We start from the raw sequence: 19,284 nt of genomic DNA, 5'->3' as shown, positions 1-19,284 counted from the left end.
TCTACAACGTCAGACAGAAATTGAGGTTTGAACGGTCAGAGGGAAGGAACCCTATACAGCAGCTTCTGCACCAGGCACAAGCACGTGGTTACCTTTACTGGTTTGAATCTGACGAAGACACATCGGAGGTAACTCATTTGTTCCTTGTCCATCCTGATTGTGCTGATATGATTTCGTCTTGGCCATCTGTGATTTTGATCGATTCAACGTACAAGACAAACAAGTACAAGTTCCCACTGGTTGAGATGGTTGGGATGGCTCCAACGAACCAGAACTTTCTGATTGGTTATGCAGTCATGAAGGATGAGACGGCTGCGAGTTACCGTTGGGTGTTGGAAAAGTTGAGAAACTACATCGGCCCAAATGTACAACCATTGGCCATCGTAAGTGATTGTGAGGGAGGTCTTTTTGCCCCTATAGCGGAGCTGTTTCCGGAGTCGAGCCATTTACTGTGCACATGGCACATCAACAACTGCGTGAAAGTCAAAGCCTACAATCTTTTCAACAAGAATTTAGTAACAGCAGAGACATTGGTAAATGGTAAGTGGCGGAAGATCATGCAAGCTACCACAGAGGCAGAGTACGATCGAGCCTTGGAAAACTTCAAGGATGCGTACAAGTGGTGCCCGCCAATCGTAGACTATGTGATGCATCAGTGGGTACCTCAGAGGGAAAAGTTTGTCAAATATTGGACGAACCAAGTTCTTCATTTTGGGAACACTACGACATGCAGAGTCGAGAGCGCTCATAGAGCTTTGAAGGACTGGATTGATTCTTCCACGGCTGCTCTGGATACACTGTTCGAGAGAATAAACAAGGCTATTGATACTCAGAGGAACGGCATCAAGAACTATCTCGAGGACTCCAGACGACGACATGGCATGTTGTATGGCCATTTCATATTTAAGATTCTCCACGGTCGTGTGTCACACCACTGTTTGGGGTTGATTCTGAGCGAGTATACCAGGATGAGGGAGTTGGGCGATGAAGTGGCTATTCGGTGCGGATGTGCTATATCAATGACTCATGGATTACCTTGTGCATGCACCATTCACCGCGTAATTACGCAAGACAGGGCGTCGTTACATGTCGATCAGGTTCATCCATTCTGGCGGACGCTCGTTATCGGAGAGCATGCTGTTCCGCATACGGTTCACCGTGAACAGGAGGAGTTGGAGCAGTTTCAGATGATGTTTGACCAAGTGTCCTCCAGTCACCCTTCGATCATTCGTAGTGCTACACACATACTTCATGACATGTTCAATACATCGTGTTTGGATACCGAGGAACCGGAAGGGGTCGAGCGACCTAGGGGTCGACAACCACGGCGGAACAAGAGTGCGTTTGAGTACATTCGCGGTCGTGGCCGTGGCCGTGGCCGTGGTCGTACATCCTCATCAAGTGGCAGCCAATCATCGTCGTCGGTGAATATGCCCGGCACCGGTAAGACATTCGACTTCAATTTCTTTTGTTGACTGTTTGATTAGTTTACTGTTGACTTGTTTATTGTGTTTATTGATGTGTGTAACAGGGAGAATGGACATTGAACATTTTCCATATAAGGACAGGATCCCTAATATCATGATGCCATTCTTGGACGGGTGGAATGATGTCATTGCAGATGGTAACTGCGGATTTCGGGTTGTGGCGGATGTGTTTCAAATGGGTGAAGACAACTACGGTTTAGTGCGGCAGTTGATGTATAGTGAAATCGCATCAAACCGAGATGTGTATGGCCATGTGTACGGCGAGGACTTGGATAGGTCTCTGCAGCGTATCCGGTGGGGAGGGGGACCTTGCGGTCAAAATCATTGGTTCGATGCGCCACTTGATCTCTTTGCCGTTGCAAACATCTACAAGTGTGCAGTCATGCATTTCGGCCTTGGTTTACATAGTCGAGCCTATTATCCATGTACAACGGTTCTGCCCTGGTGTTCGCGCGAGACCGTCACCAGACCGGTAAGGGACGTTGCTATTGGATTTCTTGGGCCGTCATACAGACATTTTATCCGATTAGACATGTCACCCGATTTTCCAGTCCCAAATATCATACCGAAGTGGTATGAAATTCGTAGAGCAAGCGTGGAGGGTTGGGATGCTTTGTACCATGCTCGCGTGCAACAGTGGAACAATTTAATTGCCATGTAGTTTTTGTTGATGTACACCTACCTTTTACTATGAGGCCTTGTATTGTCAATACTATGTCATTTCTATGTGTTCATTTTTAAAAGATAATGTTTCATTTTAAAAACTAACAACAATAATTTCAAATATTACAAACTAAAAAGATAATATTGAATTTTAAAAACTAAGAACAATAATTTCAAATATTACAAACTAAAAAGATAATGTCTAATTTCAAATATCAGTAATCCCTCTGTGACGCCCACTGCCACTGCTCAAGGGTCCGTTCCAGATCGTCAATAACAGCTCTGCCTGATGCACTCGTCATGCAGTCCCTTTCCTCAAAAAGTCGGTGTCCCAACTACATAATCTTGCCCATCCACTACACAAAACAAAAAACATGAAACGACGTATTATACATATATATATTAAAATAAGAGAACAACAAATAAAAGATGAGACGTACCGCATAAGAGGCAGTGGCAGGTGGCACATCGTCATCATCTGCGTCGTCGATGTCTTTGATCAACCTCGGGTGCGAGTGCCGGATGTACCATTCCATGTAGTGCTGGTCACACATGGCAGTCACCCCACTTGGCGGCCGCTGCAGCTCCGCCGTCCATAGGCGGGCAACCATCGGAAACTGCTCCCACATGGATATCATGTTTGACGGCCATTGGACGACGTACTCCTTCGACGACGCAGATCGTACCGCCTTACTGGGCCATGCCGGTGGAGGTGGGACAACTTGGACAAATCCAAGCTGGCGAAGACAGCGCTGCGGCATGTACGCCTCTACGATCTCGCGATACTGAATCAGTCCAGTGTAGAGGGTCCTGGGTACCCTATTACTAGGGTTCTGGGCGAAAGGCATCCAGTTCACCTGCACATTATTTAAAATCAGTAACAGTCATAAAATAAAGCATCAGATTGTAAAAGTAGAAATAATTTAATCACTGTACCTCTAAGGGGGACATCCTGTCAAGCGATAACCGTATGGAGCGCAGGCGGTCAACGGACTTCTTCTCGACACGCGGACTCCACGCACAGGCACGTGGCTGGCCATCACCAATGGGAACCGGGTCGCGGTGTGGTCGAAACGCAGGAAAATACTCGTATATCCAGGTCTGTAACAACGTCAGACATCCAGTGATACCTGCTGCATCAGCCCAGCTCGAGAATCCTAACTGGCGATACAGATACGCCAGCGTAGCCGACCCCCAAGAAAACTGGCCTACTCTGTCGGGCTCACACGCGTCAACTATGTCGCGTGGCCTGAGCTTGTTCCCGCTCTTATCCGGAAACAAGGTACACCCGAGAAGAAGAAAAACATATGCAGCCAGCTGTGTGTCCTGCGTCCTACGTGCCGTAGGGTGCAAACATCGCTGCAAGACGGCTGCGATCTTAACGCCGCCGTGATCCCACACACCAAGTGCCGATGTGTACAGCGCAGCCCTATCCACCGCCAACAGCTCCGCTAGTAAATCTGCCTGATCCGCATCAGTGACGACAGATGCTCGGTTTCCCTCCACGGGAATCCCAAGGATGGCCTCGACGTCATGCAACATGATCGTCATCTCACCGAACGGAAGGTGGAACGAGTTCGTATCCGGCTGCCATCGCTCAACGAAAGCCGTGATCAGCGTCCAGTCAATCCTGTCGTGCATGGTGGCAGGAAGGTGACTCACTCTAGTGGCCCTCAATCGCCCGACCATCTCGCTCTCCTCCGGCCAAGCATCAGCCCAGCTACACAAAAACCTACAAGTCTTTTCCCGGGTTTGGCATTTCAAAATGCCTGTATCCAAAGCCCTCTCCTGGTCCTCCCAAATACGGGTAGCGATGTGTCCTAAAAAGCTAGGAATCACACTCCCGTCTATAGGTCCCCCGGCCACCTCACCCCTCACCATCCAAGAATCATTAACGGCCCTCGACCGTTTTCTGCTACCCGCAGACACAGTGGACGCAGATGATGTGCCAGATCTACTAACAAACCTACCATCTCGACCCTTACGCACATCTACCCTATGCGTCTCATACGTATCATCAAGCCTCTGACTGAATGGACCGTAATCATCATATGGTCCACTCTGATCGTCGACATCCTCATCTGCATCATCCTCCTCCTCGACCTCCTCCTCCTCGACCTCCTCCTCCTCCTCCTCATCATCATCATCATCATCTTGATCGTCCGCAGAACAGTGCACCCGTTCTCTGCGGGCCGAGGCCGAAATACCACGGGATCTAACGTGTCTGGGCCCCGAGCTCTCCATTGAGTAGATCGTACTCCTCACGACGTCAATACTCTTCCCCGCACCAGGTCTAAATTGCGATGCCTAACTCCAAGTAAATAACGAAACATAATAACGAAAACAAATTAAAAAAAGTCGAAAATAAACACAAAAGCAAATAAACAAGTCACGGAAATAAAATTATAAACATAAAAAATATAAATATATACAAGACAATATACATATAAACATAAAAACAAAATATAAATATGAACAAAACAATATACCAAAAACAAAATATATAACCAAAAACAAAAAATATAAACAACAAACTAAAAAATGAAAAACATAAACAAAAACAAAAAATCAAAAATGCAAAGAAAAAACCAAAAACAAAAAACTAACAAAACTTAAAAATTTTAAAATTGCAAAAACTTAAAAAAAGAAGAACATCAAAATTTTAAAGAAAATTTATAAAAAAAAAAAGGGAACTTATAATTTTTTTACATACAAAAATATAATTCAAAAAAAAAAAAAATACATAGGAACATAAAATTAAAAATTAAAACCAGATACAATTTTTTTTTTTAACAAAAAAAATAGAACATAAAATTAAAACAAATAAAAAAACAAAATTTAAAAAAAAAAGATAAAAAAAAAAAGGGAACATACAATTTAAAAAAAAGAAAAACAAATTTTAAAAAAAAAAAAAAAAAAAAAATTCGAAAAAAAAATTTAAAATTAAAAAAAAACAAAAAAATTAAAAAAAATAAAAAGGAAGGAGGCGCCTAGGCAAGACGCCCGTACGGTGGTGGCGGCGCCTAGCCCAGACGCCAATACCACGGCCGTGGCGCCTAGCCTCTGCGCCGCCGCCGTGGTAGTGGCGTCTGGGCTAGGCGCCGCCACCACCATACGGGCGTCTTGCCTAGGCGCTTCCTCCGTGGTGGTGGCGTCTCGCCTTGGCGCCCCACCGTCGCCGGAGGTTTTTTTTTAAAAAAAAAAATTATAAAAATTAAAAAAATTACCTTCTGGCCGGCAAACCGCCTTCCGCCCACCGCCGGTGCCGCCACTTCCTTGCCGGGCCGCCTCGACATAGCTCTGGAAATAATTTAGAGAGAGAAAGTGGAAGTAGAGAGTAGAGAGAGAAATTGTGTGTTTTTTAGTATGAGGGCAAAAGTGTAATTTCACTCTTATTTTGTGGGCTTTATGTAGGAATTTGCGGGCGATGTTTAACAGTTCACTTTATCATAGTTATAAATCACAAAAACTAGTCAAAGTGTAGTTTATGAATAGTGTAAAAGTTAAACGATATCAATTAAAAAAAAACGGAGTAAGTAGCTCACTAGCTGATTAGGTAAAATCTCAAAAGAATCATATAGGGTATATACCTTAACATTTGTTAAGTCCTCAAGGAGTTAAGGGTGGGTTTTTTTTTTTATTTTTGTTTTTTTTTTTGCTCTCACCTAATTTACCCTTTGGCCTAATTCAGATTTATGGCTTAGTTTTAGATGGTTAGGTTCTGAGAAAGTAGAAATAGAGGAATGTTATGTATTTGTTGGTACATAACATGACAATTCGTAAATATTTTAAAAATTAACATTAGTATCATTGAGATGTGAAATGTATCATGGTTATTACAATTGTAATGATAATAGTTAAAATTACACTAAAGACTGTTACAATGATATACTTTTGAAGCTAATATATGCACCACTAGGTTGTGAAATTATGCCATTGGAGTGTAATTGTATAATAGTAGTTGTAATGGTATTAAAATGATTATAGTAGTACAATTAAAACCTAAAAATTAAAATGATAATATGTGGTCCCATCACCTTTTTGTTGTACTAAGTTACCATATGCCCCTATCATGTACCAATAGATACATAACTTTTCTCCCTTTAAAATGTCTCGTTAGGTTTCAATCCCCTCCTAATTATTACTGCGAGAGATTATACACGTGTCCCTATCAAATACAATTCCAATCACCCCTGCACCAACAGTTAATTAATTGGTTTCTTACTTTCTCCATATCCTCATTTCTTAAGAAACCCACCTTGCTAGGTTGAGTCGGATAATCAGTGTAGGATATGAGTCCGATAAAACACTTAGAAACTATCGTAAACTTTATTTTAATACTACGTAATGTGTTTCAGTCATTCAGATGAGCAAAGACGTCCCGTATAATAAAATCCAAACAAAACAAAAACGTGGCATATCCATGAATCGATCGTGAATAAATTCTGAACTAGTTTGCGTCTCATCAAATGCTATAAATACAAACAAACACCTATCTTTTCCCTTTCATTTTTACTTCCCCAGAACTTTCTACATCTACATTTTATAATCAATTTTTTCCAAAAAGTTTAACATTTTTTCATTTTCATATTATATATATATATATATATATATATATATATATATATAGAGAGAGAGAGAGAGAGGGGCTCATGTAAGAACCCTCCTCTATATAAGAACTCATTATATATAAGAACTATTTTCAGCCATTAGATCTATTGAGATCTAACGCTCTACATTAACCCGGATCAAAATAATGGCAGTATTGTAATTAATGAAATTTTTATGGTATAATAGAAACTTTATAAAATAAGTCAGCTCTTTCTCTCTCTTTGGTGCAACATTTTTCTCTCTCTAAAGTTCTTCCCCAATTTCTCTCTCTAAAGTTCTTACCCAATTTTGCAACTCTTGTGCAATTATTTAAAGTTTTTAAAGCAAGATTCATCAAATTGTTCATTTGAATTTGCTTGAACTCTCGAATTTTGTGCCAATTCTTCATAAATTAAGGTTCTCGTCAATATTTTTGCGATTTCTAAAGAATTTTGTTTTGGCGATTATAGGTTCGATTTTTTTTTTTTTGGTGATTTCTATTTATTTTGTTCGATTATTTATCAGTTTGATTGTTCAATTTTTCTGCTCTAATTTTGATTTTATTTTGTTCGATTTTCTTTTTCGATTTTGAAGCGATTTTGATGCTAGTTTGTTCTCGGCTCTTGTTTTCTTTGTGTCTGAGGAATGTAACTGTACATGTATGTTTCAAAGTTTATTATGTATGTTCTTAATGTTCTCTCCATGTTCAAAAGTTTGATCTTTATGTTCTAAAGAGTTATCTAGCTTTGTGGTTGTTAAGCATTTTATAACAAGGACTACGTAGTACAATAGTGTTGATGATATTTTAATGATTATGTTGCATTTATCGAATTATCAAGTCTAATTTTTCTACGTTTGATTGAATTTTGAGTCTAATTTTCTACATTTTATTGATCGTGTGACTAAGTGTGTTTATTTTGAATTTCAAGTTTATCATATCTTATTTTGGATCCTAAAGTTAATCAAATATAGGCATCTTCTTCATCAATGTTCTTCAATCAAGTTAATTTCTAGCTCGTTGGTTAAATGTATGACCCTTCATTTCATATTTTTTTGAACTATAATTGATCATGTTCTAAATATTTGTGCACATGTTCTAAACTATTACGCAAATGTTCTAAAGTTATTCATGTTCTATTATATTTGGTGTTGTGAATAATGAACAATAAGCTTGTTTTTCTAAAGATAATAGTCTTAAAAATCCTCAAGTTGTACCTTCATTCAATCCCTATATATATATCATTAACTTGTATCTTCTCTATGTGAGTTTTGTTGTAATTTACCAACTTGGTTCCTAGTGTGTCTTGCATCAAAGAGATAATGATGTGCTACTGATGACAATAGTCTTGACTTCTTAAGCTTTGATTAGAAGGAATTTTGGAGTATAGTTAGAACTAAGAACTGTTTCTTTGAGTCACTAGAGGGAAGTCATATGCTAGTAACCTGTTCTCACAAAGCTTGAGTTTCTTTGTAGGCTATAGTCCAAGAAAGTCATTAGTTGCATATATCCTTTTAAGTGATTGCATATAATATTTTACAGATTTGAATATGTATCAGGTAAGCACCAGTTAAGTTCACCACAGCACATTGAGCACACTGTGTTAAAGCTCCCTCAAATCACCAAGACAAGGAAAATGATCCTTCATTCATCTTTTGATCATTAAAACAAATGTCAATATTTTTATGAATTAGGATGCAAAGTAGCACCTATGAAATCTCTCCACCCTTTGGTTTGCGTATGTATATGAATCTTATATTTGTTAAAGAATTGTGCATTTGTATGTACTACTTAGTATCCCTACAAGGTTAAACTTGCATTGTGGTCAAATCTAACTGCAGAGAATGTGTTGCTTCATGCTTAAGGGTATGAAACTACAAATCCCTCACTTTGGCTTGTATGTAGTCTCAAATAGCTTTGTAGAGCAACATAGTACAAATGCTTTGCTCACTTGTTTACTAATTTTTTAAGTTCGAATGTTTTATATACATTAGCCTACTAGCTCAATGAGAGAGCATTGTGCAAATGCACAAAAGATGTGGGTTCGAATCCCACGTAGGCTCATTTGTCTAATGTAACGACGTGAGTTTTGCACAAAAGTTTAGTTGTAACGTAATTTCCATAGTAATTGATCATTTAACCCAATGTTTAATTTTTTTTGGATACTTAGTGCTAATTTGATTTCTTTTTTTTTTTAGAGACACAACCTATGTAGGAATCGAACCTACATCCCTTATGCATTTGCATAATGCTCTACCACTTGAGCTAATAGGTTTTACCATACATTGTAAAAAAAAAAATAGAGTACTCCAATTTGAAATTTAACCTATACTATGCTTTAAATTCTCTTCCTATGTTCTAAAATATGTTTATTTTTTTTTTCCTATGTTCTAATTATTTTTTGTCTATGTTCTAAATTTTTATATTATGTCTAAATTATTTTCTCTGTTCTAAACAGATACTCCAATTTTATGTTCCCTATGAACTAAACCTATGATTTAAAAATTTTCTTATGTTCTAAATTTTTTTTCCTATGTTCGAAATCTTTTTTCTTACATTCTAAATTTTTCAGCCTATGTTCTAAATTTTTTTTCTATGTTCCAAATTTATATGTTTTAACTTTTTTTTTCTATATGTTCTAAAATTTTTCTCATGTTCTAAATTTTTTTTCCCATGTTCTAAATTTTTCTTATGTTCTAAGTTTTTTTCTCTATGTTCTAAATTTTTTTCTTATATGTTCTAAATTTTTCTGTATGTTCTAAATTTTTTTTGGATGTTCTAAATTTTTCTTATGTTCTTAATTTGTTTTTCATATTCTAAATTTTTCTTATGTTCTAAATTTTCTTATGTTCTAATATTTTTTCTATGTTCTAAATTTTTTCTGCCTATGTTTTAATTTTTTTCTTTATGTTCTAAGTTTTTTGTGTCTATGTTCTAATTTTTTTTTATGTTCTAATTATTTACTAAGTTCTAAATTTTTATTTTCTTCATATGTGTTAAATTTTTATCCTATGTTCTTAACTAATGTTCTAATTTTATTTTTCTAATATTCTAAATTTCTTCTACCTATGTGCGAAAGTTTTTTCACTTATGTTTTTATCACCTACTTCCTATGATTTAAACCTTTTTAATCTCATTTTTCTATGATTTATCCTATGTTCTAATTTCCCCTATGTTTTTACTATGTTCTTATTTTTTTTTCAACTTATGTTCTAAATTTTATTCTTATACTGTGAGCTTTCTTTATGTTCTAAATTTTATTCTTATACTTTGAGTTTTCTCCTATGTTCTAAATTTAGTCTACTTATGTTCTAAAGTTTATTTTCCTATGTCCTAAATTTAGTCTACTTATGTTCTAAAGTTTATTTTCCTATGTTCTAAATTTAGTCTACATATGTTCTAAAGTTTTTTTTTTTCCAATGTTCTAAAGTTTTTCTCCCTATGTTCTAAAGTTTTTTTTTTTTCCTATGTTCTATATCTAAATATTCTTTTGTCTATGTTCTAAATTTATTTTCCAATGTTCTAATTTTTTTTAGTCTACTTATGTTCTAAAGTTTATTTTCCTATGTTCTAAATTAGTCTACTTATGTTCTGAAGTATATTTTCCTATGTTCTAAATTTAGTCTACTTATTTTCTAAAGTTTTTTTTTTCCAATGTTCTAAATTTTTTCTCCATATGTTCTAAATTTTTTCCTATGTTCTAAAATCTAAATATTCTTTTACCTATGTTCTAAATTCTTTTGTCTATGTTCTAAATTTATTTTGCTATGTTCTAATTTTTTTTAGTCTACTTATGTTCTAAAGTTTATTTTCCTATGTTCTAAATTAGTCTACTTATGTTCTAAAGTATATTTTCCTATGTTATAAATTTAGTCTACTTATGTTCTAATTTTTTTTTTCCAATATTCTAAATTTTTTCTCCGATCCCTGTGTTCTAAGATTCTTTTACTTATGTTCTAAAATCTAAAAAAAACCTTCTAGCTTCCACATGGCTTAGCTATTGTAAATATGTAATTATCTCCTTACTCAAAAATTTATTTATGGCTTGTACAACTTCTCCAACACTCATACTTAATTCATTTTATTTTCCCACGGCCACAAATGAACTTCATTTTCCATTGCAAAAAATAGGAAACCTTAACTTTCCATCCTTCATTCCTTCTCCCCAAGAGCAATGCCATTATACCATAATCTAAATATTTTTCTCAAATTTTCATAAAAATCGAACAAACAAACAAAATTCGATCTGATAATAACTAGTTAACTACATTTCACTATAATTGCATCCATCTGGAAAATTTTACGGACAAAAAGTCGAATGGTAAAAAAAATTTCGAACAAACAAAAATAATCAAACAAATCATACCTTAATTTGACAAACTGCAAGAGAATTTGACCGAAAATCATAAAAATTTCTTTCAAATTGCAGCAAAAATGAAGATTTCTAGGAGTAGGAGAGAGAAAGTTTCGTATTTTCTCATAGTTTTAGGGATTTTGAAGAGAGAAAATTAGGGATTATGTTATATAGGTGGAATGTTTTGATATTTACAAGAATGCCATTACTCTCTAATATAATCTCTAATAATCTTAACCTTTTATTTCAATCTAATCCTACGGTTGATATTAGTTCTTATATAAGGTTGGGTTCTTACATAGATGTGGGTTCTTATCGGATCCCTCCCCTATATATATATATATATATATATATATATATATATATATATATATTTAATTAGAGAGAAATCAAAGTTGTACTCTGCAAGTAAGAGAGTAATAATGGAGGTGTCAGAGACGAAGAGAGAGAAACTACCCACCTCATCATCTCCGTCGGAAATTACGACGTTCACCGGAAAAAGCGACTCCACGTTTCACACGTTTCTCGCCGTCGCAATTTGGCTTGGTGCTATTCATTTCAACGTCGCCATTGTTTTATCTTCTTTCCTCTTTCTCTCTCTTTCTAAAGCCTTAACGTTCGTATTCTACTCTTATCTTCATTTTGATTTTTTTTTTATTTATTTATTAATTTGAAGTTGATTTATGATTGATTTTGTGTTTGTTTTTTTGTGAATATGTAGGGTTTGTTGTGTGTTATTGATATTGATCGTTATTCCGATCAATGAGAAGGACAAATTTGGGCGGAAATTGGCTAGGTAAATTGCTAATTTTTGATTCAATTTGAGATTCGAGATTTTGAGCTGAAATTGTTGTTGAGTTTGATGATTTTTTGGTCATTTTGCAGGTTTATATGTAAACATGCTTGTGGTTATTTTCCGATCACACTTCATGTTGAAGATTATAATGCCTTTGATCGTAATCGAGCTTATGGTAACTTCATTTTTATGCTATTTTCTCATTAATTGAGCGAATTAGTTGACAGTTAAACGTACTTTGCTAATTAAATTTGGAAATTTATAGTTAATTGTATGGAATAAGTGGAGTTTGTATGAGATTTATTGAGTGAGTAAGGAGATATGTTTTATTTTCTGCTTAGAAATTATGTTTCCAATTTTGTCAAAGTTTTACTAATTTTGGATTTAATCATTATAGTTTAATTAAGGAAATTCGTGTATCGAAATAGGATAGTGTGTCTGTGTGCTATACTAGTTGTTTAAGGGAGTTAGGAATTGTATGTCTGATTTTGTTTTTGGTTGTTGTAAATGTTGAGAATCAAGGTGATGATGAACTTATCCGGTTTTAGTTATTTTGTAGAATTGAAAAGCATGACATAGATATTGGAATTCATATAAAAAAGAGAAAGTTTTGACTTTCAATGATTATGGTTGTTATGACACATTGTTTGCTGTGTATTGTTGGACCCAGTTCAATTGCTTGTGCAACAAAGTTCTCCCTTTTAAGTCATCAAACTTAATGTTATGTGGTATGCTATATGCAGTTTTTGGCTATGAGCCACACTCGGTTTTGCCGATTGGTGTTGTTGCGCTTGCTGATCTCACGGGTTTTATGCCTTTCTCAAAAATTAAGGTCCTTGCTAGTTCTGCTGTAAGTCCTCCACCTCTGACTTTGTCACCTAATTGTGCCTTTTCCTTTCAGCAGTCTTATCTCGTTCTATGCTGTAGGTTTTCTACACTCCATTTTTGAGGCATATATGGACATGGTTGGGCCTATCTCCGGCAACTAGAAAGAATTTTAAAGCTTGCCTGTCTTCAGGTTATAGTTGCATCATAGTGCCTGGTGGAGTACAAGAGACATTTCATATGGAACATGGTTCTGAGGTATTGTTCTGCATGCTACGTATTCTGTGATTGTTAATTGTGATATTGGTTTTGTGGTTGTCATGCCCAAAGTCTGTTGGAGGGGGACTCTCTCCTTATAGTAACTTGACGAGCTTCGTATTGCTCCTTTTCATTTCCGGCTCAATCGTTGCTTGCTAGATTTTAGTGATAGCTTAGCTTTGGCTACTTTCGTTGTTTCAGGTCATTTTTCTTAAGAACAGGAAAGGATTTGTTCGCCTAGCTTTGGAAATGGGCTCCCCAGTGGTTCCAGTTTTCAGCTTTGGTCAGGTGCTGTGTTGTTCACTAACTGTGTACTCTGCTAAAATTTACAGCTGAAGTTTTATAAGAAAGAACATTATTTTATGGTCTATAATGAGTTATAAAGTAGTAATGTATTGTCTACATTTTTTCGCAGTCAGAAGTCTATAAATGGTGGAAGCCCAGTGGAGTATTGTTCTTGCAATTCTCCAGAGCTATAAGGTTCACTCCTATATTTTTCTGGGGACTTTTTGGGTAAGTTCTAAATTTTGTTTATTTTCTTTGTTTAATGGAAAATTTGTGTATACATTGATAAAATTCTCTGGTCAATGGCCCTTACCTGGGCTCCAAAAGGGAATTATAAGTGGTTCAGGGTTGCACTTCTTGTCTCCTTCCATTGCAGATTCACAATTTCTGCAAGTGTCCTTGGTTGCTTTTGTAGCTATAGAACGAAATTCTATGTGGGAAACCAGCACCCTATTATCTATACTTCCCAGCATTCTCGATGATGAAAGACGGATTAGGGGGACCTACATCCCCAAGTTTAAGTCAAATGTTGTTTGCTTCTTTTAGTGACAGCGGAGAATGATAAGTCCGAATAAGTGATGTGGAACAGATATAAGTTTGTTAAGAGTTATGCTGGTTGACCTGGGATAGTATCACTTGCAGACTAGCAATTTAGCATAGTAGCATGTTTCAAATCTGGGATAACAGCTCTGGAAAATGTTCTACTAGAATCCCAAAAACTATAATGTTTTGGGGATATGAAACAAAGAAATATATCAGCTTCTTTCTGGATTATGTGACAATGTTGATGGTTAGGGATGGTTAAGTATCAGCTAGAATTCAATCTTGATAACTGTGCAAAAGGAGAACTATAATTAGGAATGGTGTAAGGATAATGGAAAGTACAAGGCCTTAGTCGAGAATCTGATACGTCTATATTTTTTAGGAAGGATCTAGCTATGATGAATTATTATGTAGTTTATTGCTTAATATCTTCTTGTGGACATTTGGCTGATATTCAAATCTATCACTGTGTAACATTTTGCTCTGCTTTCTCATAATCAAGTTTTAATTGTACTTGCAGTTCTCCTCTACCTTATCGGGTTCCAATGCATGTGGTGGTTGGTCGACCAATTGATGTTAAACAAAATCCACAGCCCACTGCAGAAGAGGTATGGGTTCTATTGCATTCCAAAATCATCAGTTTTTTTTTTTTTTTTTTTTTTTTAATTTCTTTTGTTCACCGTAGCCATTATAAAAACGTTCCCCCCCACCAAGCAATCTCTCTTTGCTAGGTAACACATTGGATTGATATTGAATTTTAGCTTGCATCTCCGACACAATCACACATGTTAAATCCAAATAACAGTAATACAAAGCAATGAACAAATGTAGTCGCTAATAAGTACGAGTAATACTTAGTACTATTGTAATGGTCAGTAGCCTGAGTTCTGTAATAGCTCTTCCTTAGTCACTCTGGTCCCTTTACGTGCCTGGTCCTAAGCGATTGGCTATTAAAATGTGGATTTCCTTTGTGGATTTCACCCTTTTTTAACAGATTGTTTCTTCCACATTTTGGTAGATTTTGGAAATTCATAGCCAGTACGTTGAGGCGCTTCAAGACTTGTTTGAAAGGCACAAAGAAAGGGTTGGCCATGCCAAACTCCAATTGAGAATTCTTTAAGTCCTTTGATTGTGCTGTATATACACATTACATTACACGCCAAAAAAATGTCCCGATGTTGTAATCTTCAGCCCTTTAAAATTATGCCATAATTGTATCATTAATTTGTGCTAAAGCCATTATTAATAGATGTGTTGTTTACTCCTGTCAAGAAAGTTTTTAATTTTTTTTTTAATTTTTTTTTAGAAGTATTTTTTGAAAGTAAAAAGCTCACAGCAATTGTCAAACTTTCAGTAGTACTAAATTCCAAATGACATTTACATATTATAACTGGTTAAAAGGTGAATAAGTTGCAAAGACAATGTTTTTGTTTTTTTTTAAACAAAATGATTGTAATTTCCATTTTCTGGTCTAAAAATTTTCTTAGTAAGACAGTCAACAAGATCAAAGGGAATACTTATGAAGGAATTACATCAAAATACTGAAATAAAACCAAAATATTTGCAGGAAACCATCAAAATAGTGAAGTAAAACCAAAATGTTTCTTCAAATTTCTATCTATATTCTGATAAATCTGATCCCCATTTTCTAAGATAAATTGCTTACCGTACTACACATACAACGTAAAACTGAAGATGATGTTTTCATGTCTACATAATCCCATTGTTAGCCAGTCACTAATGTTGTCTACTGAGAAAGATTTGGATCTAAGAAGCGTTTGACGCCGTTAAGCCAGAAGCCAGAGGAAGAATGTGCACAAAAGAGTGAGTGTTATCGGAGCCAAAACATTAGTCCAAAGCATGATAACTGAACATTCATTCTGCCCTGCTTTAAACAGCTCTGTCACTGTACCTGTTATGAGCATCAAATCAAAATTATTCATTAGTTACCGAAAAATATAACTACATGAACAAGAAAAAAGAAATGTTGAAAACTAACAGACCATCATAATTTTGTTGTATTAATTGAATCTGTAATAATTAACTCCAAAGGGCAGTTTGGTTGGATAATGATGGCACTAATACATACTGATGCTAGCTGCTGGAGGCATGGTGTATTGAAGCAGAAGAACAAACTGAAAGAATATATCGTGTGATTGAACAAACCCAGCTAGAACAGCACCCTTAACAATAAGAACACCCAGCAGAGGAAGGAATAGATACCGAACTGCTACTATTCCCATAATTGTTGTAAGTTGAATTCCTGATCCCCTTAAACCTGAAAATTAGAATTCCGTCAAAAACATACCAGTAACCTAAAATATACAGCAATGAAGCAAAAGAGATGTTTAAGTAATAGGTACCTCTTAGTAGGTTGGCGCCGAGTATCAAGGTTTTACAGGGGATGGCTGCATCACTGTGAATCGAATACAAAATAATTGAAAAGATTGAGTTTCAAATCTAGATACTGATAAAGCTTAATTGTTAAAAACTATGCTAAGCCAATTTGAAAGTCAAATTAGTCTGTAACCAATGGCTAAAGTGGCAATGTCGAAGTCAAACTTTAGCGATTATTAAAGAATTGAGGATGCGTTTTTATTATAGACTGATGAAATGAGAATTCATAGCTTATAACATACCCAATCATGAAACTTGTGTCTCCAATAGCATGAAGAGTATTGTCCATGAGCAGCTTACGAAGTGGAGAAATCGTCCCAATAAAAAATCCAACCATCTACACCAAAATAAAGGGAATAGATAGCAATAATTTCTCAGCATTATATTCATTAGGATATAAGTTATCTTACATAAATGGTTATTATTTGATGAAATTACCACTCCAATAGTTGAAGGTGCCAAGACTGCCTTAAGGTTGAACTCTTTGGAGATAATCCTTGACCACTGCTTTATCCTGGAAGTAGGGGTGAGCAAACCGGGTACCCGGTCAAAATTTTAGGATCCGGACCCGGAATTGGTTGGGACCGGGTCCTAAAATTTGAAACCGGAATTGGAACCGGTACAATCGGGTCCTAAAATTTAGGAATTGGAATTGGTTCCACCGGGTACCGATCCGATTCCGGGTACCCACTTATATATATAAGTGTTGAAATATAATACAAATCATAATATTTTTTTTGGTATATTTTTACTTTTAGTGTTTAATACTTATATTTTTATATACATTAAGCTATTTTAATTATATTAAATATTAATATATATTTTTTTATTTTACTAATTAGTTACGTTCAACATATTTTTGTTTTTTAAAATATATTTTGTACAATATATGTTGGGTAACCGGTGTAGTAGAGCGGAGAGAAAAATCTAGAAGTTTTAAGGTTTTGTTTGATAGTGGGTTGAGAGTTTTATAAGCAATTGAGCTTAGAAATTAAAATGGGTTGTACATAACTCTTTAGTTTCTTAAAAACACAAACAATCCACATACTATATCATATACAACCGGGTACCGGGTCCAAAATTTTAGGATTTGGAACCGGAACCGATTACAACCGGGTTCTTAATTTTGGACCCGGTCCCGGGCACCCTGGATTTTTGCTCACCCCTACCTGGAAGACAATTTAACCTGTTAACATAAACCCGTCTTATAATTAACTTTTAACACGAATTTGCCAAGGAGATTAAGAACATATGTTAAATGTATACAAAGAACTACGCATATAAACTTTAAATTATCATCTGAATCTTACCATTGTTATAGAAGAGTTGGAGAGAGGTGGATCTTCAAGAGCATAGTTATCTGAAGAATGTAAGGGTGGTTCTTCTTGTGGTTGTACATTCACCAATGTTTCATCAATTACACCTGTGCTTGATGTTTCCTCCTTCGAAGAGATCCGAACTATGTTGTAGGTATATAGCCAAAAGTATACGGTTCCAATCTGAAATTATGTGAAAATTAATTACAATAAAATAAAAAAAAAAAAAAAAAAAAATTTAACTAGCCAAAAGTGCTTACTATTTATGTTTTTCTTATTTTGTCTCAGTTTATATATACTCTCTATTCCATTAGTCGCAATAGTTTGTATTTGTCTTCATTTATATACTCCCTTTATTCTACTAATCGCAATAGTTAAAATAAAAGGGAGTAGTGATATGTAGTATTGAATAAATAAATAAAACAATAATTTTGGATTAAATTAAGAAATACCAAAATGGAAAGGAGAGCATTCACTATGAATTAGGGGGAATATGGTAGAGGGTGAAAGAAGCTAGACGTAGTAATATACCGCCATTGAAAGTGAAGCATAAGCCAGACCATAACGCTCGCAAACATCAGGTGCTCCAAATGGACTACCTTTCTCTTTGCACATTGCAGGGAGAATGATGATGGTATTCCCAAGATTTCCTGGTTTTACAGCAAAACTAGATAAAAGCAAGTGCGATGCACATTTTTCTTGTATTTTTTAAATCAAACATTCTTTATTATCCTCAGGATTAATTAGACTTTCTCTAAATAAATTAAACTAGATAAAAGTCCGTGCGACTACACAACTACTAAAGCAGTAGCTACTCGCCACTATTACATCTATCAATTGCATAAAAATAAATTCTTTCATAAATAAAAATAAATAAATGGAAGTAATGAGATGCGACGAATTATAAAAATTACCAGCAGAACAAGATGCCAAAATGAGGCCTTTGATGTGCTTTGGAGCTTTCGTTAATTTAGCAAGTACCCAACCCATTGCTGACCCCAATAGAAATGTAAGCAAGATGTTTACTACCATGAACCATCTGTTACCATGCATATAACCCGAAACGAAAAAAAAATCACAACATGCACACATAAGTACTGTTGTTAATCGATAGCTCTATCTGTTCATAAATAATCTTTTTATAGATGTAAACGGAGAAATAGCAAAAATTGTGGAACAAGGAGAGAAAATTACTCACAGAGTAAGGAAGTTTTTGATAGTGACTGTCTTGGCCAAGTTGCTACCGACTAGTGCAGGTCCAAAAACAAAAAACACAAGCTATGCAAACACAAAAGAAAAGGAGCTATGAGTTCATCTCTAAAACCTAACATATATGTATGAAGGAGGAAGATCGAGGAAAGAAATGCTTTAGATGAAAGATGAACAACTTTGTTCAGATGATGTGTGGCTGTCTTTCCCAAGATGTCGATTCATTAATGGCAAGAAATGAGCCTAAGGCAGTGATCAAAAGAACCTTCAAAATAGGCATTGAAGCAACAATAAACAGATCAAACAAAGACCTCATTGTTTTTTTTTGAACAAAAGGTTGTTAGCTAAGAGTGCTAGAATATTTCCTCTCTAACTCTTGCTAACTACAAAATTATAAGTAAAGCATGCACTTGTTAGCAATGATAATAATATAGGTAATAGAAGCAAAAATAGTGTAGTCTTTTGGCAAAAGCTATTGGTAATGGGAATATGGGATATTTAAGTATACAATGAAAGTATTTTATAACTACTTTATATGGTAATTGGAAATGACATCTATTGAG

At 35.5% G+C, this 19,284-nt stretch overlaps 3 protein-coding genes and 1 pseudogene across 3 annotated transcripts; 2 read left to right on the top strand and 2 right to left on the bottom strand.

Moving 5' to 3' along the window:
* Positions 1-1,041: 1,041 nt before the first annotated feature.
* On the top strand, positions 1,042-2,148 carry LOC110694796. Its single transcript, XM_021871965.1, has 2 exons — positions 1,042-1,443; positions 1,532-2,148. Exons 1-2 carry the CDS (start codon positions 1,188-1,190, stop codon positions 2,146-2,148), a joined length of 873 nt encoding a protein of 290 aa, XP_021727657.1. The 5' UTR covers positions 1,042-1,187.
* Positions 2,044-2,942, bottom strand: LOC110694755. The gene is made up of 2 exons (XM_021871929.1): positions 2,591-2,942; positions 2,044-2,506 (listed from the first exon to the last, which is right to left on the bottom strand). The coding sequence occupies exons 1-2, from the start codon at positions 2,909-2,911 to the stop codon at positions 2,486-2,488; spliced, it is 342 nt and encodes a 113-aa protein (XP_021727621.1). The 5' UTR covers positions 2,912-2,942; the 3' UTR covers positions 2,044-2,485.
* An 8,536-nt stretch (positions 2,943-11,478) lies between these two features.
* LOC110694753 (diacylglycerol O-acyltransferase 2D-like) lies at positions 11,479-15,067 on the top strand. The gene is made up of 9 exons (XM_021871928.1): positions 11,479-11,708; positions 11,814-11,888; positions 11,978-12,063; positions 12,632-12,738; positions 12,816-12,971; positions 13,173-13,259; positions 13,387-13,484; positions 14,320-14,407; positions 14,818-15,067. The coding sequence occupies exons 1-9, from the start codon at positions 11,515-11,517 to the stop codon at positions 14,917-14,919; spliced, it is 993 nt and encodes a 330-aa protein (XP_021727620.1). The 5' UTR covers positions 11,479-11,514; the 3' UTR covers positions 14,920-15,067.
* A 233-nt stretch (positions 15,068-15,300) lies between these two features.
* On the bottom strand, positions 15,301-19,205 carry LOC110694754 (annotated as a pseudogene).
* Between the last annotated feature and the right edge of the window lie 79 nt (positions 19,206-19,284).

The sequence above is a fragment of the Chenopodium quinoa genome, unplaced genomic scaffold, assembly GCF_001683475.1.
Source record: "Chenopodium quinoa cultivar QQ74 unplaced genomic scaffold, ASM168347v1, whole genome shotgun sequence".
NCBI classification, from domain to species: domain Eukaryota; kingdom Viridiplantae; phylum Streptophyta; class Magnoliopsida; order Caryophyllales; family Amaranthaceae; genus Chenopodium; species Chenopodium quinoa.
This window is presented reverse-complemented; position numbering and strand designations above follow the sequence as displayed.